Source organism: Perognathus longimembris, chromosome 2 (genome assembly GCF_023159225.1).
Source record: "Perognathus longimembris pacificus isolate PPM17 chromosome 2, ASM2315922v1, whole genome shotgun sequence".
NCBI classification, from domain to species: Eukaryota; Metazoa; Chordata; class Mammalia; order Rodentia; family Heteromyidae; genus Perognathus; species Perognathus longimembris.
In genome coordinates this window covers 100,957,642-100,981,865 of record NC_063162.1, presented here as the reverse complement: position 1 = coordinate 100,981,865, position 24,224 = coordinate 100,957,642, and the positions used below count along the sequence as shown (strand labels likewise).

Genomic DNA, 24,224 nt, shown 5'->3' with positions numbered 1-24,224 from the left:
GTTCAAGCCCCACCACTGACAGAAAAAAAAAAAAGAAATAAAAGAAAAAGGGATGAAGCTAATACCTTGATCTATTGTATTCTATGTCTTACTATGCTGTTAGTCTCAATGTAATTAGGATACTCACAGGTGTCACTTGCAGCAGGCCTCGCTTCTGTAGTTTTCGGATTTTCTTCAGAGCTTTGTTGCGCTTGCGTAAAATCCGATGAGGACTAAACCCAACCTGAAAAATTCATTCTGTAACTCTGTGTATCTGCATAATTGAAACAACTAGCTGGGGTGGGTTGAGGGATTAGGACCCCTTAATAAGAATATTTGTGATGTAATTTAGAGTAGTTTAAAGAGCACCAACAAGAATGACGTATCATGTCTATGATTTGCTTAGCATGTATGCTATCATCAAAATTTAAAAATCTCTGTACAGTCAGGATTTAGATAAGAATGATCCATGAATATATTTTAACTTTACTTGATTGATTCTGTTTGCGTTTGGTGATTCTATCTGATTTATTTTTCTATCTGTCAAATATAGGTGATATCTATTTACTATTCTGCTTCTAATACTATTTTTCTTCTATTTAAGTTTATATAGTCATATTTTATAAAGTTTATTCTTATATGAGTTTATAATTTTAGTATTAAATTGAGCTAACGTTTACTTCACTGTTTTCAACCGGTCTGTTCTTATTTGCTGCAGCATTTAGCTCCAGAGTAGTAAAAAAGGAGAATAAAATTATTTTATTTGTGGGCTAGGGATATGGCCTAGTGGCAAGAGTGCTTGCCTCCTATACATGAGGCCCTGGGTTCAATTCCCCAGCACCACATATACAGAAAACAGCCAGAAGCGGCGCTGTGGCTCAAGTGGCAGAGTGCCAGCCTTGAGCAAAAAGAAGCCAGGGACAGTGCTCAGGCCCTGAGTCCAAGCCCCAGGACTGGCCAAAAAAAAAAAAAAAAATTTATTTGTCATTGTATTGTTATTAGGCATGGTGACACATGCCTATCAATCCAGCACTTGGGAGGCTGAAGGCAAGAGGATTATGAGTTTGAGGACAATCTGGGCTACATAATGTGACCCTGTCACATTAAAAACAACAGATAAACACCCCAAACTTGCTATCCTGAATCTCTTCAAGATGTAGTCAAATATTTAAATGCTGCCCCATTGTTTCTAAAATTGATGCTCAAGAAAATCTGTAGAAATATAAGCAGCCTAAAATCTTATGGTGTTTTTTTTTTACTGTTTACCATAGAATTTGATAAAAATGATTTTATTGTATTTATCAAGAGGTTTATTTTACAACCTATTAACAGATACTTTATACAGTACTTTAATTTGCTCTGGTACATGAGACACCTAAATACTGATACATCCCAGCCTCAACAGATGGGAAGTGAATGACCTTCTTGTGAAAAACAAACATTTCATTCTATAAATTTAAAATTGACTAGATTTTAAAAAGAAATTAAATAACCCCAAACCTTACAGCATCAGTAAGTTTCTGCTTAAAGAAACCAATATTTGCAAAGTAGATTGGAGATGGACATCTGAAAATTTTCACTCCTTCTGGCTCATACATCTACAAGATAGAGAAGAAATATTAGGTGATACATGCTAGATTCATGTCCATATCTTTTTTTTTTTTTTTTTTTTTTTTGGCCAGTCCTGGCGCTTGGACTCAGGGCCTGAGCACTGTCCCTGGCTTCTTTTTGCTCAAGGCTATCACTCTGCCACTTGAGCCACAGTGCCACTTCTGGCCTTTTCTATATATATGGTACTGAGGAATTGAACCCAAGGCTTCAGTTATACAAGGCAAGCACTCTTGCCACTAGGCCATATTCCCAGCACTCTTGCCACTAGGCCATATTCCCAGTCCTCCTTTACTTCCTTTTTTTTTTTAAATTGGTTGTGAGGTTTGAATTCAGTGCCTAGGTGCTGTTCCTGGGCTCTTTTTATTCAAGGCTAGCACTTTACCACTTGGAGCCATAGCTCCACTTCCGGTTTTCTGGTGGTTAGTTGGAGACAAGAGTCTCATGGACTTTCCTGCCTGGACTGGTTTTGAACTGCTGTCTTCATATCTCAGCCTCCTGAGTAGCTAAGATTACAGGCGGGAACCACAGGTGCCCAGCTCATATTCATATCCTTTAACAAATCGAAGACAAAAATAAATCTTTCTTACATCAGAATAATCCTTTTTGTTCTTATAAATGTTGCTCCTCCCAATGTTGGCTAGGGTACTGCATTTTGGACTGTAGGGGAAAAAACAGTAAGTAAATACTCATGGCCAATAGGGCTAACACTGATTTTCCTTCTAGCACATCAACATAGATTCACTTTTTGAAACTTAAAGGGCTGCAGGTTGTCATGCCATAGAGGCCTGCCTGGAGGGTAAGCACACTGATTTGCATAGTGTTGTGATTTCCCACAGCTCCTAAACAGGAACATCACCTTTTACAAAGCACTTCTGTAGCTTTGGGCACACTGATTCTGAATATCGAAGTGAGACAATATAATGCCTACATTATAGATAAGCATCTGGAGAGGTAAAATGACTTATATATATGACCACTGGGTTTGTCTCAGTGTTTGATGGGTCCACTGTAAAGAATCCAATAAAAATATAAATGCACAAGAGTGCAAATGCAATACTAAGTGCAATGTATTTCAATCTCAGTGTATTGTGCCAGATGAGGAATAACTTTTTTTTTTTTTTGGCCAGTCCTGGGGCTTGGACTCAGGGCCTGAGCACTGTCCCTGGCTTCTTTTTGCTCAAGGCTAGCACTCTGCCGCTTGAGCCACAGCGCCACTTCTGGCCATTTTCTGTATATGTGGTGCTGGGGAATCGAACCCAGGGCCTCATGTATATGAGGCAGGCACCCTTGCCACTAGGCCATATCCCCAGCCCGGGATGAGGAATAACTTTAACAACAATAACTTGTGTTCTAGAACTTCTTAGTTCCCAGGCAGCTGTACATCTATCTCCTTGTGATCACATTATAATTACCAGTGTAGGCTGAGTGACCACACGGTGGTAGTATTATGTGACAAAGATTTAAAGATGCAAGAACTAACTGAATGGTTATTAGTAATCAATTTAATTCTTTTGTGGCATTTCGGATCTGGAGGGGCCTTTGAGAAGTTCTCTGATCCAGTTCCAAGCTTCCAAAGTGAAAATGCAATCTAACAACCTCTGAAGATAGCAGCTGTCTGTTCCTGGAGGGTCTTACAGGTTTTCTTTGCAATACATCTTCCTCTTTAACATGGCTAAGGCAATGACATTCAACTTGCTTAGAACAGAAGTAGCTGTAGTTTACAGCCAGGTAGGGTACAGATACAGTGGTTTGTTGACTTTCTCTGAATCGGTATCACCTATTAATGCAGGAAACAAAACAAAAGCAGTTCTCTCTGGACCGGTGCTGTGATGTTGGCCTGTTCTGTTCCACTGCCCTTCAAGGCCTGAAGTGAGCAACTTGGGGAAGGCTGTAAGGGCCAGTCCTGACAGATTTGCCAAACTACTTTTTTCAAGCTCAGTGACAATTCTTTTTATCTTGTCTTCTGACTGTACAAGCTAAAGCCTGCTAGAATGCAGAACACTGAACACTCACAATTGGGTTCTGAACACGATGGTCAGGAGCTGAAATGCCACGCTTGCTGCCAGGCCTAAGCCAAGTCCCAGGACAATGGCAAAGATGAAGGTCATGATCCAAATTAACTGTAACAACACGTATAAAATACAACGGCTTAGGTCTAGAATGATGAGAAAGTATGAATTTCTAGGTCTAAAAACAGAGGCTAAAAGTTTGTGGGTTTTTTTTGTTGTTGTTGTTTTCTTTAACTCTGAGTCAAGGGTACACCCATTTCAGAGGTCATTTCTATGGGCTCAGGTTCTAGGCCACCAAAACACAAGCACATACAAAAAGATCCACAGAAAATATGTTCATTTCAAACCTCATCCCTGAACAAGCTATGGAAATGGGATGGAGCCTATCTGTCTGCCTGTCATAGCAAAAATTCCAGAGCTATCCCATTTACTAAAGCCAGCAAACTAGGCTGTCATTCAGTGTTAAAGCTCTTACATTTAGCACGCAGGAGGCCCTGGGTTCTAGCCCCAGCTCTGTGAAAATAAAACCAAAAAAGGTTTGTAAAAAATGTCTCCCCTACCCGCCCCCCCAAAAAAAAAATTCAGCAAATTAAGTGAGCGAGAGCCCAATCATACTCTTGGGCTATTAATTTAATTAATGCCTACTACTCTACCAAAATTTTAGCATGCAAAAAGAGGGTTAAAAGTCACCCACAGGGATCTATCAGGAACTAAAATTATTCAAGGGTAGCTTATTACTTTATGCTCTCTAAGTACCATAGGGTATGTCGACAAGCACTTTTACACCACAGACTTTGACCCTGATTAGATTATGGACTCGGCTTCTCATTGCAAGGCATAAGAATAGGCTTCCCTAATAGTCCAAAAGAAAGTATTTCTAGAAGGAATGAGTATTCAGAATTTAAATTCTTCACAGCTTCTTCATCACAAATACACTATATAATAAAGAAGAAAAACAATGTAAACCCTTATATCCTGTGATTCTGCGACCTTAAGGATCACTGAAAGAATTGTTAAAACAGGCCTAAGAAAGTCTTGCATGAGTGTTTTGGAAGCATTTTCTACTTGTAGAAGCCTATCCCCCCCCCTCTCTCTCTCTCTCTCTCTCTCTCTTTCTCTCCTCTGTCTGTCTGTCTCTGTCTCTCAAAAGGGTCTCACTATGTCACCCGACTGGCTTTTAACTTAAGATTTTCTGGAGTCAGCCTCTTGTGTGCTGGAATTACAGGCCTGGGTCACCATGTGCAGCTGAGATCCACCCTTCTAAGTTAAAATCCCAGAGAGCCAGACACCAGTGGCTCACATTTGTAATCCTAGCTACTTAGGAGGCTGAAATCTGAAAACAACGATTCATAGCCAGTCCTAACAGAAAAGTCCATGGGACTCATACTCCAACCACCAAAAAGCCAGAAATAGAGCTGCAGCTTGTTATATTGTGCCATTCTTGAATGAGAAAGCTAAAGGACAGTGCCCAAGCCCTGAGTTAAAGCTCTAGCACTGGCACAAAAAAAAATAAAATAAAATTCCAAAGAATGATCACTGGAGTGTGCAATTTAAGGACAGTAAATAAAATGAACTAAAGTGATTTCAAATAGATATATAGAAGCAAAAATTCACATAGCATACAAGATAAAAGTGTATTTGACACCGGCCTTCAACTGTTATCTTGATTTCTGTCTCTCAAATACTTTTGGGTCTACTTACACAATCATATTTATCTTTTCGCCATAATCTGCCTATTTCAGCAAACTGCATCAGCATTCCCTTTAAGTTTCCAAGTGCCAAAGCGGCCAGGACAGACTGTGAAAGACATAAATACCAGGTGTACTTTAAGTTAATCAAATAAACCATATAGAAGCAAAGGTGAAGGCTATAGATAAGCAGGCCTTTAGTAGGCCTCAGAGCATATCAAAGGATACACCCTTTTCCGGTGTGCCAGGCAAGACACATAGAGCTGAGACTCTGACCTGTCCCCCCTGCATGAGGTAGTCCCCACTACAGCAACAAGGGCTGAACTGTTCCTGTGATTATGCCATGGATGATTTGATGAGTCTGTAACTTGGGGTAGAGAGAGGCAGATTTTACATCCTTTGACATATAAGTTCTGGAGGAAATTCTTACTAAGCAGAGCCAGTCTCTATCTGTTTATTAATGTGGAGGAGTACATTAAAGTTTCAGCGTGCAATGCCCTGGAATTAGAATTTTAGCCTTTGTTGATGACCAGTAACCACGTGGACTCCATGGGCAGCACAAATCCTATTTGTCCTTTTCACTGCTGTATCTCCAGATGCAGCAGAAATAATGATGAATGCCTACAGAAGGGGCTTAAGAATTATTCTAGGAATAAAGCTGGGTGCCAGTAGCTCATGCCTGTAGACTTACTCAGTAGGCTGAGGGTCCCAGTTTGAAGCCAGCCTGGGCAGAAGAGTTCATGAGACTCTTATCTCCAATCAACCAGCAAAAAGTCAGAAGTGAAGTTGTGGCCCAAGTGGCAGAGAGCCAGTCTTGAGCAAAAAAAAGCTAAGGCCTTGAGTTCAAGCCCCAGGGCTGGCACAGAAAAAGAGAAGTAGTAGAATTATTTCAAGAATGAGTAGATGGACTGGTGAATTAATATTCCCCAAGCCAGTGCTAACGCCCATAACAGGGCCCCTTAAGAAGTCACAATGTTGACACCTTTGAATAGTGGATTCATTAAGGACCTTACTTAGATCATAAACCCAAATGTCAGGCTTCCAGTTCTTCACATGCTAGAATGCCATAATTGGTCTTGTGGGAGTTCTGATGGTTGAGGTAAGTAACATGCAAATAGTTATTTGGATTCTAACACAATGGAAGGAATCTCTTCCACCCGCCCTTTGAGCCAGTCCATTCTGTGTGGAATGACACTATGAAAGCACAGTGTATGAAAAAAACCAAACATAGCTTATATTTCCATAACTTGAAGATGTTTAGCTGACAAAAAAAAGAAAAAAAAGAATGTTTAGCTGACACAGGTATTGTGTGTGTGTGTTTGTGTGTGTGTGTGTTGGTCTTGGGGTTATGAACTGAGACTGTGCTGTCCCTGAGGTTTTTTTGTTTGTTTGTTTTTTTCTTTAAGGCTAGCATGTTGAACCATAGCTTGGCTTGGCAGCTTTTGATGATTAATTGGAAATAAGAGTCTCATCGACTTCCCTGGCTTCAAATTGTGATCCTCAGATCTCAATCTCCTAAGTAGCTAGGATTATAGGCATAAGCCACTGGTGCCCAGCTTCACAAGCAACTTTCATAATTTATTATCTAAGCAGCTAATTTGATTCTCCAACAGACTAGAAATCATTGTTTTGGAGAAGTCTTTAGTAACTTTAAAGAGAAAATGGCATACAAATGAATGCCATTTTAAAAATAGAGAGAACTGAGTAAGACCTGTAGCACAGGGAACAACGTTCTTATATTTATCATTACCTTGTTTCTTGAAGATTCTATATTTTCCAGGATCTGACATAGATACATATTTTTTTTTCGATCTAGATGCCACAGCAACCTAAAAATTAGACCCTCACAGTTGTAGACAGATAAGTCTGAGCGTCAGAAGGGTAGGCCTGTGGCTGGCTGTTTGCGTCCATTCTGTAGGCTGATAGTGTTGGTTTTGGAGTCAAACCAGACCTCTAGGAGCAGCTGGGTGTATTCCTAACACATCTTGCGGCTGGTAGCACCATTCTCTATATTAGATAGAGAGCCTGATTGCCTTGATCTTGAAGCAAATCTTCACTTCAGTCAACCCAGGTTGAAGCTGCAAAGCCAGAGCACCCTCCTATTTAAGCATTAATTATATTCTGCACCATGCACATGCAGAACCCAGAGTAGATAAGGTAGTTGGGCCTTCTGCATTCCTTACATTCATAAAACACTGCCAAGAAAAAGGCAATATTTTTGGCCCATAGAGTATTGAGTAAAAGAGAGTACTTGATATTTCATCATTACCTCATTTTCCCTCTTCAGTTTAGGCTTTCAGAATTGGAAAGCCAGGGGTCCTTGATTTCTCACCCCAAGGAGAGAGATGTAATAGAGAAGAGAGGAGCACTACCTTTTGTAGTGGTTGCAGAAGAAATCCAATGGCTACAATGACAATCAGCACAATCACAGCGGAGACAAGCCCAGCAACCTGGGAAGACAAAACAGTGCTCACTACAATCTGCACTTGACCTTGCTTGGATTTGCCAGTTTTCAGTGCTAGGATGATGGCAGAAGTAAAGACACCACAATACCTGTGTCTTCCCTCCAGTGCTCTCCTGAACCCCTGATCTGGAGAGGGCTGTGCTCCCTGCAAATCCTTGGAATGACCCAGTGAAGATATTATTCACTCCCAATGCTATTAACTCCTGGCAGGAAAACAAAAAGAAAATGTTTTTAGAAGTATCCACTTTAAAAAAAAAAGATTATATGCACAATATATTCACATTGCCTGAAGACTCAGCATAGGTTGTATTCTTACCTGATTGCCATCAATCGGATAATCATACTTGAGAGAATACACGCTGGCTACCGAGAAGGCCACTGCAAAGGCCACAATGGCGATGCCAAAGCAGTCTCCGATGGTGTCTTGGAAAACCTGCACATCAGGTGTAATAGGGGGATGAAATCTGAAATTGAAATTTAGCAAATCCAAATGTTATCAAACTTGTTTAGAAATCCTTTACTGGGCAAGTCAATGGATGTCCTAGTGAGAGGACACAGTTATGAGACACAACAAGGAAGCTGGGTCTCACCTTGGGGTATGACTTAGAAGAACTTAGTCCCTATTGAAAACTTTGGAATTGGCCTTTTTAATGGTGAAAAGCAATGCTGCCTGGATGTCATATAAGATTTTACGTCTAGTTCAATGATAATGATACACTGCATTTATATTGTGGGTCCACTAACATGATTGTACTATGATAGCCTTATAACTTAATGTTTTTTGTCAAGTCTCTTGCAAAGCATTGCCCACAAAGACGTTATAGTTATCTTTAGTGGAGGCTCTTTGTGCAAACACTTCGATTCTGAGATAAGGAAAGTAAAAAAAAAAAAGCCTTCTGGGGCTGGGGATATGGCCTAGTGGCAAGAGTGCTTGCCTCATATACATGAGGCCCTGGGTTCAATTCCCCAGCACCACATATACAGAAAATGGCCAGAAGTGGCGCTGTGGCTCAAGTGGCAGAGTGCTAGCCTTGAGCAAAAAGAAGTCAGGGACAGTGCTCAGGCCCTGAGTCCAGGCCCCAGGACTGGCCAAAAAAAAAAAAAAAAAAGCCTTCTCTTCATTGGTAATATAACTTTTCAAGGAAAAACCCCACCAAAAAGGTAGGCCTTGGACTTTACCCCCACACATCACAGATCTGCAAGAGTCAGCCATAGCCCCATGGAGAGTGGCACTAGTTTAAAATGATCAAGTGGTAGAGGAACTTGAACCTCACAAAGGATAAATACTTTAGGGCTTATGCACCACAAAGTGAAAGCAGTTAAATACATTTCCAAGTTGCATTATAAAAACTGTCCATCTATCCAGGTACCGGTGGCTTGTGTCTGTAATCCTACTTACTGAACAGGCTGAGATCTGAGAGGATCATCGTTCAAAGCTAGCCTGGGCAGAAAAGTCCCCGAGACTCTTATCTCCAATAAACCACTCAGAAAAATCTGGAAGTGGTGCTGTGGCTTGAAGTGGTAGAGAGCTAGCCTTGAACACAAAGAGGCTCAGAGACAGGGCCCAGGCCCCAAGTTCAAGCCCCAGGACTGGTAAAAAAATCCAGCACCCATTTATGCTAAAAGCCCTGGAAAAACTGGGATTCCAGGGAACATTCCTGAATATAATCAAGGCAGTTTATGACAAACCAACAGCAAGCATAACTCTAAATGGTGAAAAACTAAAGCCATTCCCTTTAAAATCAGGAACAAGGCAGGGATGTCCACTCTCTCCCCTGCTCTTCAACATAGTAGTAGAATTCTTAGCCAGAGCAATTAGGCAAGAAGAGAATATAAAGGGGATCCAAATAGGAAAAGATGAAGTTAAACTTTCTCTCTTCGCAGATGACATGATCCTATACCTAAAGAATCCCATAGACTCTACCCCCAAGCTACTAGAGCTGATCCAAAACTTTTGCAAAGTTGCAGGATATAAAATAAACCTTCAAAAATCAATGGCCTTTCTCTATGCTAACAACCCGAAGACCGAGGCTGAAATCAGGAAAGCAACTCCTTTTACAATAGCCCCCAAAAACATAAAATACCTAGGAATAACCTTAACCAAAGAAGTGAAAGACCTCTTTGAAGAGAACTTTAAAAGCTTGAAAAATGAAATTAAGTCAGAACTAAGAAAATGGAAAAACCTCCCATGCTCCTGGATTGGGAGGATTAATGTAATCAAAATGGCAATACTGCCAAAGGCTATCTACAAATTCAATGCAATACCCATTAATATCCCAACACCATTCTTTAATGAAATAGAGGAAGCAATCCAGAAATTCATATGGAACAATAAAAGACCTAGAATAGCAAAAACACTCCTAAGCAGAAAGAACAGTGCTGGAGGAATTACAATACCCAACTTCAAGCTGTACTATAAAGCTATAGTAATAAAAACAGCTTGGTATTGGCACCGGAACAGGAATGAAGACCAATGGAACAGAATTGAAGACCCAGAATTAAACCCACAGAACTATGCCTACTTAATCTTTGATAAAGGAGCTAAAACAATAGTATGGAAGAAAGATAGCCTCTTTAACAAGTGGTGCTGGCAAAATTGGCTCAACACATGCAACAAACTAAAACTAGATCCTTATATATCACCCTGCACCAAAATCGATTCCAAATGGATTAAAGACCTTGAAATCAAAACAGGCACCCTGAAGACACTAAAGGAAGGAGTAGGAGAAACACTTGGGCTCCTTGGCACAGGACAGAACTTCCTTAACAAAGACCCTGAAAGGCTACAAATCAAAGAAAGGTTGGACAAATGGGACTGCATCAAACTCCAGAGCTTCTGCACGGCAAAGGACATAGCTCTCAAGATAAACAGAAAGCCCACAGACTGGGAGAAGATCTTTACCGGACATTCAACAGACAAAGGCCTCATCTCTAAAATATATGCAGAACTAAAAAAATTACCTTCTTCCAAAACAAAACTGCAAAGAACCAATAGCCCCCTCATCAAGTGGGCTAAAGACTTACAAAGAAACTTCTCTGATGAGGAAATGAGAATGGCCAATAGACATATGAAAAAAATGCTCGACATCACTGGCCATAAAGGAAATGCAAATCAAAACAACATTGAGATTCCATCTCACCCCAGCAAGAATGTCATATATCAAGAAAACTAATAAAATGGGGCTGGGGATATAGCCTAGTGGCAAGAGTGCCTGCCTCGGATACACGAGGCCTTAGGTTCGATTCCCCAGCACCACATATACAGAAAACGGCCAGAAGCGGCGCTGTGGCTCAAGTGGCAGAGTGCTAGCCTTGAGCGGGAAGAAGCCAGGGACAGTGCTCAGGCCCTGAGTCCAAGGCCCAGGACTGGCCAAAAAAAAAAAAAAAAAGAAAACTAATAATAACAATTGTTGGAGGGGATGTGGCCAAAAGGGAACCCTACTTCATTGTTGGTGGGAATGTAAACTGGTTCAGCCACTCTGGCAAGCAGTATGGAGATTCCTCAGAAGGCTCAATATAGAACTCCCCTATGACCCAGCAGCCCCACTGTTGGGTATCTATCCAAAAGCCCACAAACAAAATCACAGTAATGCCACCAGCACAACAATGTTCATCGCAGCACAATTTGTCATAGCGAGAAGCTGGAACCAACCCAGATGCCCCTCCATAGATGAATGGATCAGGAAAATGTGGTACATTTACACAATGGAATTTTATGCTTCTATCAGAAAGAATGACATTGTTCCATTTGTAAGGAAATGGAAGGACTTGGAAAAAGTTATACTAAGTGAAGTGAGCCAGACCCAAAGAAACATGGACTCTATGGCCTCCCTCATTGGGAATAATTAGTACAGGTTTAGGCAAGCCATAGCAGAGCATCACAAGGCCCAATAGCTATACCCTTAGAAACACATAAGATGATGCTAAGTGAAATGAACTCCATGTTATGGAAACAAGTGATATATCACAGTTGTAACTACTTTCAACGTCCTATGTGTATGTGTAGTTTCTATTATTGATGATGTTTTGTATCACCTTCCTATGTTTGTACCTACACTATCTCTGTAATCTTATCTGAGTATATTGGAAACCGTGTTTACTGGTATTGGAAGTAGGAAATCCAAAGGGAATACCAAATTCGAGAGACACAGGGTAAAAAAAGAGAAATAACTACAAAAGCAATACTTGCAAAACTGTTTGGTGTAAGTGAACTGAACACCTGGGCGGGGAGGGAAAGGGGGGGAGGGAGGGGGGCATGAGGGACAAGGCAACAAACAGTACAAGAAATGTATCCAATGCCCAACGTATGATACTGTAACCTCTCTGTACGTCAGTTTGATAATAAAAATTTGAGAAAAAAAATAAAATAAAATAAATTAAGTAAAAAAAAAAAAAGTTGTCCATCCCAAACTCAAATTAATTTACTAAAATGTTCACCTTCTTTAAACATCTGCATTTGACCTAATGTTTGTTCAAAATAGGCCAACTGTATGCAGCCTACTTTTACTACATTGCTATTGTATGTATTGTGAATACCGTTGATCATAAGTTTTTAGCCCCAGGTTTTTTTTTTTTGTTTTTTTTTTGGCCAGTCCTGGGCCTTGGACTCAGGGCCTGAGCACTGTTCCTGGCTTCTTCCCGCTCAAGGCTAGCACTCTGCTACTTGAGCCACAGCGCCGCTTCTGGCCGTTTTCTGTATATGTGGTGCTGGGGAATCGAACCTAGGGCCTCGTGTATCCGAGGCAGGCACTCTTGCCACTAGGCTATATCCCCAGCCCCCCAGGTTTTTTTTAAGTTAATTATTTTTTTCTGTGCTGGTACTGGCCCTTAAACTCATGGCCTTGTCTTTCCATTCGGCTTCTTTACTCACAGCTGGTATTCAGCTTTAGCGCTACTTGAGCTATATTTTCAATTGCAAGTTTTGCTGGTTAATTGGAGATAAAAGGCTCTCCAACTTTTCTACCCAGGCTGGCTTTGAATCAGGATCCTCAGAGCTCAGCCTCCTGAATAGCTAGGATTACAGGTGTGAGCTATCAGCACTCCTCTAAGTTCTCGTTGTGAAGAAATACTATGAGTCTATATTTTGCTGACACCATAGATTGGAAAGTTAGCTAAAAATATTGTTTTGTGATTTAAAAAAACACATCTGTCAGCAATACAACTAATGTTTGTATTTTATAGAAAAATAGCTAGTACTCTATTATTCTTTTCTATTGACTTTTGAACACCACAGAATGGTCTGATAGAGACTTCATTTTCTGGCTTGCCTCTCAATACCCTGAGCCTCAGTTTTCTAATGTAAAGGAGGATAATAACACCTGTTCTCTCACAGTTTGAATGAGGGTCAAATAAAATAAGGTGTGTGAACTGTTTACACCCTGTGAATTTTGAAGTATCTGTTCTCTAGTATTGTAGGGTGTCCCTGGAATCTAAGTGTATCCTCCATGTTTCCTTTACTATCTCATCTAGCAACATCACAAAATAATTTTGAAGGTGCCATGTGCATAATAGCAGATTAGCAGTAATTTATAATCATTGCCTTCTAGCAATATTTTTGTTTGCAATTATCAGAAATTTAATATACCAACTTGATCATCATTTAGAAAAAAAACTGGAATGTAAAAAAGCACATTGTCTGGTGCTGGTGGCTCATGCTTATAATCCTAGCTACTCAGTAGGCTAAGATCTGAGGATTATGGTTCTCAGCCAGACCTGGCAGAAAAGTTCATGAGACTTGTACCTAATTAACCAGCAAAAAGCTGGAAGTGGAGGTATGGCTCAACTGGAAGAGAGTCAACCTTAAGTGAAAAAGTTAAGCAAGAGCATGGGGCCCTGAGTTCGAGTCCCAGTCCCAGTACAAAAGAAAAAAAAGCATATCAAATGTCTAGTAACTTAGGCAGTAAATTAGTAATAGTAGCAATGTGGTTTAAACACTTATGATAGGCCAGGCTCTCCAAATCCTTTTAAGAACACCATCGAAGAGCTATTCTTTTTAGCCCCATTTTTACAACTAAGCCCACTGAGACACTAAGGTCAGTCATTGGCTGAGGGTCAGGAAGTGAGTCTGAAGACAAGCAGAGACCCTCTGCTGCTAGAATCCATGACTTAGCTACAAGATTCTGCTGTCTCTACAGTGTCATGAGAAAATGTGAGCTAGCTACTTCCCCGTCCCACACACCTGGAGAGAGGCTAGCTGACATGAGTGTATTTACTAAATAAAGCCTCTAAGATTACCCCTCAGTGATCTTAAGCTATCATTTATTGTCAAAATCCTTTTGCTTCTGACAGATCCTCTTTGATTTTGCATGTGGTTTCTCTGGTGAGGTTTATATCTAAGACATTTAAATATAATGTAATCATTGGAAAATTTCAGGATGGAGGGAAACCCCAGATAATAGACTTAAGAGTTTCAGCCTTGTTTCTACTTCACAAGTTCTTAAATTTAAGAATGACGTTTGCAGTGCATTAAGTGGAAGACACAAAGATCTGATGAGAAATTTCTTTTGGCTTTTAAACCATTTATGAGGAAAGAGAGCTGTGGCTCAAGTGGTAGAGTGCTAACCTTGTGCAAAAAATGCTCAGGAACAGAGCTCAGGCCCTGAGTTCAAACCCCAGGACTGGCAAAAAAAAATAGATCTAAACCATATGAATCTGCTTGTAGGGTGTGTGTGTGTGTGTGTGTGTGTGTGTGTGTGTGTGTGTGTGTGTGTGTGTATGAGAGAGAGAGGGAGGGAAGAAGAAAGAACAAACTGGGAGAACTGGGACTTGAATTCAGGTTCTCATTTTCTAGCTCAGCATTTGTGTCTGGCATCCTACCACTTGAGCATGCCTCCACTTCCCATATATTTGTTGTTAAAGGAATTTTTGGTTTAACAGCACTAGGGTTTGAAATCAGGGCTTCATATTTGATAGGCAAGTGCTAAACCACTTGAACCATTCTCCTGTCCTTTTTTGATTATTTTTTAATATAGTGTCTTACATTTTTATCTGAGCCAGCTTCACTCTTCCTACCTATTCCTCCTAGGTAGCTGATATCACATGTATGTGCCACTATGCTCAGCTTATTAATTGAGATGTGGTGTGGGTCTTGCTAACTTTTTGCCCAAGTTAGTCCCTAACTTTTATTCACCTGTTCTTTGCCTCCTGAGTATCTGAGATTACAGGCATGAGTCACTGTGCCTGGCTTGATATTTTTAACACTGTGTGTGTGTGTGTGTGTGTGTGTGTGTGTGTGTGTGTGTGTGTTGATTTCTAGAATTCTCAAATTAAACCTGGGGAAGAAAAGCCAGCCTTCCTTCCTTCCTTCCTTCCTTCCTTCCTTCCTTCCTTCCTTCCTTCCTTCCTTCTTTTCTTCCTTCTTTCCTCCCGTCATTCCTTCCTCTCTGCAGGGTAACACCCTTCCTAGGTATATTAAGTTGCAAGAAACAGATCTATCTTTAGTCAGAGGACACAGAGAGGAAGCAGACCTCCCTTCTGGAGCTCCCTTCCCAATCCACTAAATGTAATGCAAGACATATTCAAATTCCTTGAACAGATTGGGCTTCCCATCCTTTGATGGTGCTTAAAGAGGTCCTGGCTTTGTTTTGAATTTGCTCATGGGAAAGGACAGAGCGTCCCTATCTGGGTTGCTGAAGCGGTGTTCCTTCAGTATCTCTTTTGAACTTTTGAAACTTGGCTCCAGTAACCTCAAACAAAGCACCACTACTGTTTACAGTAATTTATGCACAAGGAAATCTGATTTCAGCTGATGCTTCTTTATAAGCAGAAGTGATTTATCGAGCCTATTCTTCTGCTTTCATTAACTTTCCCAAGTTTGCCTTTTGTGGGAGTCCTTGCTTGTCTACCTTTGTGAGTTGTTCCACAGGAGAAACTTCCTGATGTTAACAACAGTGAACTCTGACATCCATGCAGCTGCTTCCTTGAGAGACAGCCTCTTTTATGCATGCAAGGTGCCAAGGGGTTCTGAGGGGGGCGGGATATGCCCTGTCAGTACCCTGTAGTGCTCACTACTGTTCAGTGCTGGGAGATGCCAGCACACAAGACACACTTACCCACTTTTCATCTCCCCAACCACAGACACATTAAACCTGTGTTCAAAATCAAAGCCGTAGGATACACCTGTTGCGATGACGGTCTGCAAAGCAGCAAAATGCCCAAGTTAGAAATGTGAGGTGCAACCAAGAGTCTTACTTTGACACAAATACACCACAGGCCAAACCCACTCCAGCTTCCTGAAATAATAATTCCTAGCCTGAGTGTTTATATAATTTTTTAAAAAAGAAATCTAGGGGCAATTCTAATTTGTTATTGAGATGGGAAACCTTCAGCTCTAATTCTAATGGATCAATCTATTGTCTGATGTCTCTGCACCCTCCTCCTTTGACATGAGAAGAGCAAACCCAAAATCTTAATAGGAAGTTAATCAGTTGTGGGTGAAGAGAAAAACCATACTAAACATTGTGCCCAGAAACTGCAGGTGTCATCTACCCACTAAAATCTTCTGTATACATGGTGAAGGGCTTTTAACATAAGGACATTGGACTCGAAAGACATTCTTAAGATAGTTACCATGATGAGTTCGATGGGAATAGGCACTGGGAGTTTGCTTTTGTAGCACTGGTTTATTTCTTTAACCACAAATACAACCAACAGGATAATCACGGACGTAACAAGGTCTGCAATATTCGTTTTCTGTATTTGGGTGAATACAGATTCTAGAACCTACAAGTTAATAAACAAAAAATTAAATCAAAGTCCTCTATACGTACATAATTTGGATACAGATACCTCCAAGAAGATGTAAAATAAAAGCAAAAGGACTAGCATAGGTGGTTGCAATTCTGCTTCTGTTAACTATGAGCTTTGAAGTAGTAGCGCTGAGCATGGTGATATGATAGGGGTGAATTAGCAGTGTAGGTGACACGCTAGTTTAGGGATGCTTCTGTCATTTTGGGACAGAAGTTCTCTGGCTACTGTCAAATTCTGTGAACAACTTTTTTTGATTTTTACAACACATCTCTTCTGTCCCAGGTCTCTTTGGCTGTTGTTTTATTTCACAATCATTGCTGCTAAAAAGCCCAGTGGATAACTTTTCATCTCCAATTTTTTTTTAAAAAGCAACCATTCCCTTTTATTCTGGTGTTTCAAATCTCCAGACCCCTTAAGTTTTGTATGTGACTCTCCAGGTCACTTCCAGTAAATGTTTTCTTGAATTGCGCTACATTGTTTTTCTCCTTGAAGTGGGTTGAGTACTCTATCAGGGAATTATGACAGCTCAGATAGGCCCAAACTAGGTCCCACAAGAACCCCCCATTCCTGCAGTATCTGGGGACCAGATGAGACAACTTCTCTCTCAGACTCAAGACACCCAGAGGGTGTCTTGATATGGTCCTGAGCACAGTATCAATTGTGAAACAAAATAATGTAAGGCCACTAGTTTGTACTGAGCTCCTGAACAAGGTCCCCACAGACCATACCACTGGACTCACTCAAGCTAAAGACCACGTAACCAAGCCAAAACTTTGAGGAAGCAGGTAAGCCCCCCAAACACAAAAGGTTTCTTTCCTCTTACTAAACACAAGAGATTCCAGTATGAAGTAGCCTAAAAATGTGGTTCCCACTGCTTTAACTCATGATGGCAAGGAGAAAGGGGAGAAGTTAGAAATAGCCTGAATTAACCAATTTTTCCCCTATTGTTCTATTTTCTGATTGCGAGTTTACCAAGCCTATCATCTTACTATTTTCCAGTAGGATTTGAGATCAAGTTCATTTATGATGGTGACAGAGAGCAGTGATATCAATGCCCAAAGATAAAAAAAATCTTCTCAAAACTGAGAAATTGACCAAAAGTCCTCTGCACCTATTTTAATTTGGCCTAAAGTTTCTCCTTACATAATAACCTAACTTGATGCATAAACAGAATGTAACTTACTCAGGAAACAAGTAGCTGATACATGACCAGTCACAAATGGCCAGCTGTTTGAATCACATCCGAATGAACTGTAACGGGTCCCGCTGTCTCTGCACCTCACTTCTGTTTTCTCTCTGTCACTTTTTATTTTATTTTATTTTATTTTATTTTATTTTATTTTATTTTTGGCCAGTCCTGGGGACTGGACTCAGGGCCTGAGCACTGTCCCTGGCTTCTTTTTGCTCAAGGCTACCACTCTGCCACTTGAGCCACAGCGCCACTTCTGGCCATTTTCTGCATCTGTGGTGCTGGGGAATTGAAACCAGGGCCTCATGTATAAGAGACAAACACTCTTGCCACTAGGCCATATTCCCAGCCCTGTCACTTCTTTTACTCCTGCTGTAAATGTAACCAGGCCTTGTGGTGGACTGAAGTATTTTGAACCCCATTGCTAGATTCTGCAGTTGTAAATAAAGCTTCACGTGTTGTAATTTTTTCTCTTAGTATTTTACTTTGCATCTTTTGGAGGAATGGAAGACCATTGCCCTATCTACATACTGGCTAATTTACTTTCTGAGAAATAGGGAAACATCACAAGCTAATAAACTTTTTTTTTTTCCAAAATAGGATTTTGGGTAAAAATTTAAAACCTAAAACAAAATAGCAAAGCTTTGATTGATATACTTAGATTATATATTTCCTTTTTGAAAATAGTTAAGAGTCAATTTTAAGAGAACTGTATCTTCACCAATGTTGCTCAAAGTACTAACCAGATATGGTTGAATTAAAATTTCCTTTTTTTTTTTTTAATTTATGTGACTTAAACTCAGAATGCATTGATCTCTTGGGAATCATAGGTAATCCTCTCAACAAAAAGAAATTCTCAAAAAAAATACAAAAATAAGTTTCATTTGCATTGGGGCTTGAATTCAGTGCCTTGAACTCTCACTTGGCTTTTTCACTCTAGGCTGGTGGTCTACCATTTGTACCACAGCTTCACTTCTGGCTTTTGCTGGTTAATTGGAATTTACAGTCTCACAGACTTTTCTGCCCAGAGTTAGCTTCAAACTGTGATCCTCAGATCTCAGCCTCCTGAGTAGCTAGGATCACAGCTGTGAGCGTCCAGTGTCTACTTGTTTCAGTCGAATTTTTCTTAAGGGAAAGGAATACTCACTTTGAAAATTGAGAATGGGTCGGTGTGTGGTGGGACTGTCAGCTGCAGCATGAATTTGAGTTGAGAAACTAAAACATGAATGGCTGCCGCAGTAGTGAAGCCACTGATTAGGGACTCAGATAGGTAGATGACAACAAAGCCAATCTGCAGGACTCCCAGAGCCAACTGGAAAGGGATGACAAAAGCCTTTGTTAGGGTAGATTAGGAATACATCTCTGCAAAACAAAGCGGGGGCAATTGGAATGATTCAAATGTAATGTTTAGCTTTCAAGTGCATGCCTTGAAGAGTTGGAGGTCTCTGCCTCCCGGAACACCTCCCATTCAGGTTCACCTCTCTTCTCCTCCCCTTCTACTCCTCTCAGGTTGAATTTTACACCATGTTCAAATAAGCCAGAAGTCCAATATGCCCTGGGGAAGTAATAGACTTAGGCCTCCCCTTTTATTTTTCAGGTGTGGTTATTGTTTTTTTTTAGAGTCACCATGAGCTGTTTATAGCAGAATCTTATCTTGCATCAGCCCTGATACATTTGCAGATGTCATTTTAGGTTATACTTTCTAGCTTCCCTGGCATGCATGGGTGAGTGTCCATTCATATTCCTTCAAATGAATTGTTTGATTTGAATCACATCACTGCTAACTGGTTATCAGAAATGCTTAGTCCTAGCTAGAGTACAAGAGTGTATAATTCCCCCCAAAGTATCTGCATTTTGTAGTAAATTGAACTAAGTGGTTTCTCCATCCCTAGGTACCTGACCTCTCTTTCCCCTCTTGTGTCCAGAGTGCAGACAGACTTTGGCTGTGCAAAGTCCATTTGGTTTCCTTTCTGTACTTGGCTGTAGAAATGTATTAGAAACAAGTAATACACATTTACAACCTTGTAAAAATTCTGCCTTTTTCTTTCTTTAAGAAATAGTCTGATGTTGTACACTGGTGGCTCATGCCTATAATCCTAGCTACTCAGGACGCTGAGATCTGAGGACCACAGTTGAGAGAGAGCCAGACAGGAAAGTCTGTGAGACTCTTATCTAGAATGAACTACCAGGACACCAGAAATGGTGTTGTGGCTCAAAGTAGTAGGGTGCTAGCCTTGAGCAAAAAGAGCTTAGGCACAGCGCCCAGACCCTGAATTCAAGCCCCATGACTAAAGAAATAAAAATAAAGAAATAAAAGATGTTGAGGCTATGGGGCTTGAACTCAGGGTCTGTGGGCTGTCCCTAAGCTCTTTTGCTCAAGGCTAGTGCTCCACCACTTTGAGCCCCAGCACCACTTTCAGTTTTCTGGTGGTTCATTGAAGATAAGAGTCTCACAGATTTTCCTGCTTAGGCTGGCTTTGAACTGTGATCCTCAGATCTCAGTTCCTGAGTAGCTTGGATTACAGGTGTGAGCCACTAATGCAACACCTTTCAAAGTCCATGACATTTTCATTATTCAACATGGTATCAGTATTGTGTCTTGGGAGTGAGACTTTGGAGCCACCATAATCCTCTTAAGTTTACCCTACATCTTAAATATAATAACTGCAAAGCCCCTTACCTCCCAGCTACATTCTTGTTGTTGAGGAATTAGGAAAATAAATCCAAAGTCATTAGTGTCAATACTACCTGTGGATAGTTGCATTTCATGACTGTATAAATTCCAAAATATTTTATTAAATTCAGTATTTCATCATTTATCACTTAGGCTTCCTGTGATTTAGACTTTCCTTTGATTTAGACTCATATTCATTCATTTTGCGTGTGGATCTGTTTTTTATCCTCACTTCTAATGTTGTAATGAGTGATCCTTAAAAAAAGTTACTTCTCACAAGCTACCAAAGGAGTGCTAAGCCAAAAGAAGACAAGAGGAGTGGCTGGGGATAGAGAGAGGGAAAAAAAAACTGAGAAATATCTGTCCTACTCAGGACAAGTAGATCTCAGCAGAGTGATTATATGAGAAAGTGCTCACCTGGATGATGCCAGAAAGGACTGTGACAGATGCAGCCACCAATATCTTCTTCTCCTCCAGTAATGACTCATTACTCATTGAGCCACCAGTAAATTCCATATTGCTACTTGCTTCTGGGATCATTCTTGTAACTACTGCCCCGACCATCATACTCAGAACTGGAAATGGACCTAATTGACAGAGGGCAAATGGTGGTCAGTACATGCTTTTCTAAAGCAAAGCTTTCTTTCAACCACAGGGTAGCATAGAAAAAGGGTGTCACGTATAGTCCAGCCCTTTTCCCCCAAATCTTAGGTCATTACAGGAAACAATGGCTCTTCCCATGGACTATGCACTATTTGGAATCCATACAAGATTTGGCTAGTAGAATTCCTTAAAAAATAAAAAAATAAAGGCATGAATCAGTCTAGTAACTGACTTACCCACAGATATGTGTCTTGAAGTGCCCAAGAAAAAGTAACTTATGACTGGGAAAAAGGCTGCATACAACCCATAGCGTGGAGGGATGTTGACCAGCAGAGCAAATGCTAAACCTATAACACAAGCAAGGGAATCATAGAGATTCTCACTAGATCCGTCTGGCATTTAAGATTGCACCTTTAAAAATAATTCTCTTATTTAAGGTATGAAAGATATATGTAAAGACTAAAACTATAAAATTCAGAGAAAAGCATTAATGTAATTTTTGTGAATTTGGATTATACAATCATTTCTTAAAAATGACACAGCATACACAGTCAAAAATAGATAAATGGACTTTATCAAAATTGTATTCAAAGTACACTGTCAGGGGTGACATCATCCAAAAAGAAATGTACTCATTACCTAATTTATGTAACTGTAATCCCTCTCTATATCACCTATATAATGATAAAAATTTTATAAAACAGACAAAGTATACTATCAAGAAAGTGAAATGACAGCTCACAGAATGGAAGAAATTATTTGCAAGTATACAACATTCGATAAGGGTTTAGAATCCAGAATATACAGATAATTCTTACAACTTCACAAGAAAAAGACAATGCAATTTTTAAATGAGCAAAAGGGTCTGGGGGTGTAGCTCAGTGGTAGTGCATGCCTGGCATATATTCAGGGCCCTGGGTTCAATTTCAGCACACATACATATATACACACATATACATACACATGCACACATGCACAGAGGACAAGATTTAAATGGCCATTTCCCACAGCGATATCAGTAGCACCTAAAATGATGCTTAAAATAATTATCAGTTAGGGATATACAAATCAAAACCACAATGAGATGCCCTTTCGCACTCAGTAGGATAGCTAAAATAAAAGATGTATGATAGTAAGCGTTATGGATGTTGAGAAATGTGAATTTTTGCACACTGCTAATAGGGACAGAATGCTGGCAGCTACTTTAGAAAATAATTGGGCAGTACTGCACGTGAATAAACAGTTACTGTATGACCCAACAATTCTACTCCTAGGGATATAACCAATGAATTGAAATATAGGTTTATACCACAAGTTAGAAACGATTGCTAATAATTCTGTTGTATATAATATAATAACCTCCATGTTAAAACAAGTCAATGTCCAGAAAGTGTGGCTATACATTATCCACACAATATGCTGCAATATGGATGAGCCTGAAGAACACCAAGCTATGGGGAAGGAATCAAACACCAAGTTCTACATATTGTACAATTGCATGTATGTTGAATACCCACAATAGAAAAAGCCAAAAGCCACAGAGGCAGAAAGACATTAACAGGGGCGGGGGTAGGGGGAATCAATGTAGAATGTCTGTCAGTAGGCAAAGGATTTTTTTTCTTGATAAGGGGAGATGTATGTGAAAATGTTATGGAATTAGTGGGGTTGGGCACACAACTCACTGAATATACTGAAAAACACAATTGTGTACATCAGGAGTGTAGCTAGAAGTATAGCTCCTGGTAGAACACATGCCCAGCCCGTGTAAGATCCTGGGTTTGATCTTGAGCACCAGAAATAAACAACCAAACCTAGAACTCTAGTATGAATTTTATGGCATATAAGGATATCTAAGAAAAATAAAGGAAAGAAAAGAAAATAAGAAAGAGAAGGGAAGAGAAGAAAAAGAAAAGGAAGAAGAAAATGCTACCTTGAAGTACAGCCACCAACCCCGTGCTGATTCCAGAAACAATGTCGCTGAGCAACCATTCCTTTATGCGGTATGTAGGTAACCAAGATGCTACGGGGAATAAAGACAGAGCAATTCTCTTGACTTTTTGCGTGGAACACCTGAAAATATTGAAAGCCACAGGTCAGGCAATTAGTATTAAATTTTAAGTTTAGTACCTGATCGTGGGTAGAAAATTGGTAAAGATAAGAACACATTACAGATTACACTACCAGTTTTACTTCTACTAGGGTTCACTTCTTTGCCCACATCAATGCTTCCTGGTCACCACCAATAGATTTGTTTAAACAAAAATGCCAGCTTTTCTTTACCCATAATAATTAGAACATATTTGTCATCCTCAGCTCAACTGTGCAGGACTTCAATGGAGAAGTTGCCTGTGTCTTTGTCTGTGAGCTGACCAATTTGGAAAGCCTGTGTTGATAGCTGAGATGGTTATTTGTTAAACACCTGATTTTTCAGCTCAGGCAGGGAGTTTGGAAGTGAAAGATGAAAAGATTCCTTGGGTTATGGAGTAGAGCCAGAGAGGAGAGCTGGAAAGCTAGGACATTTAGGAAAACAATACTTTATTCCTCATGCAAGTATCTTAAAGAAAAATTCTTACCTACAACACAGTTTGAGATGATCTAGAAATGACTTGTGATGTCTGTGTTTCTTCTTATGTTTTTCTCCAAAAGTGTTTAACGAGTACACTGGCCTGGCCACCACATACTGATTCCCGATGGGTTCGATCATTTTGCTTCCTCTGGAGGTGGTGGTAAGTGGAAGACCTTTGAAACTATGTGGTGAACCCTTCTTCTTGCCTTTAGCAGGTTAAAATGCCTGGAACCAAACAGAGCTTGCTTCTTAAATAACTCAGAGATAATGTGATGCAATTTACAGATGAGTGAGCTTGAACTGAATGTTACCACCTTTTGAGATCAAAAGAGGCAGGATTAAGGAACCTAGATTGTATTTTGTGACAGTGATATCACTTTTTCCTCCAATGAGCTGGCCATAGCTCCTCTGGGCAAGTAAACAAGAACTTTTATTTTATTTTATTTTTAAAGATTGCCAAAAAGCAATAAAAATTGATTCAGTTTGCTAATCAGTGAGTCTATTTTCTACTTACAAAGTGAGATCATCCTGTTGACTTTTTTTTTCTAGAAATATTTCCAAACCTATGGCATTGAAGTCTTCATTGCCTACAACTTTAATACAACTTGGGTAAGCTGGAACAGCTTATCCATTAGAATTTAAAAGACAATAACTTACAAGATGCTGTTAATTTGTGAAATTCAAAAGTCATTG

The 24,224-nt window shown here is 40.0% G+C and overlaps 1 protein-coding gene across 1 annotated transcript in view; it reads right to left on the bottom strand.

Moving 5' to 3' along the window:
- The window catches only part of Slc26a3 (solute carrier family 26 member 3), a 32,363-nt gene extending 8,644 nt beyond the window's left edge, over positions 1 to 23,719 (bottom strand). The window contains exons 1-15 of the mRNA XM_048339796.1: positions 23,539 to 23,719; positions 22,896 to 23,035; positions 21,202 to 21,312; positions 20,780 to 20,949; positions 18,836 to 19,000; positions 16,320 to 16,472; positions 15,803 to 15,885; positions 8,068 to 8,215; positions 7,841 to 7,954; positions 7,660 to 7,737; positions 5,301 to 5,396; positions 3,604 to 3,710; positions 2,178 to 2,247; positions 1,485 to 1,577; positions 128 to 223 (exon numbers count right to left, since the gene is read on the bottom strand). Of these exons, the coding sequence (XP_048195753.1) occupies positions 128 to 223; positions 1,485 to 1,577; positions 2,178 to 2,247; positions 3,604 to 3,710; positions 5,301 to 5,396; positions 7,660 to 7,737; positions 7,841 to 7,954; positions 8,068 to 8,215; positions 15,803 to 15,885; positions 16,320 to 16,472; positions 18,836 to 19,000; positions 20,780 to 20,949; positions 21,202 to 21,312; positions 22,896 to 23,035; positions 23,539 to 23,669 (1,755 nt within the window). The 5' untranslated portion in view covers positions 23,670 to 23,719. The remainder of the gene's footprint in view (positions 1 to 127; positions 224 to 1,484; positions 1,578 to 2,177; positions 2,248 to 3,603; positions 3,711 to 5,300; positions 5,397 to 7,659; positions 7,738 to 7,840; positions 7,955 to 8,067; positions 8,216 to 15,802; positions 15,886 to 16,319; positions 16,473 to 18,835; positions 19,001 to 20,779; positions 20,950 to 21,201; positions 21,313 to 22,895; positions 23,036 to 23,538) is intronic.
- Positions 23,720 to 24,224: the final 505 nt, after the last annotated feature.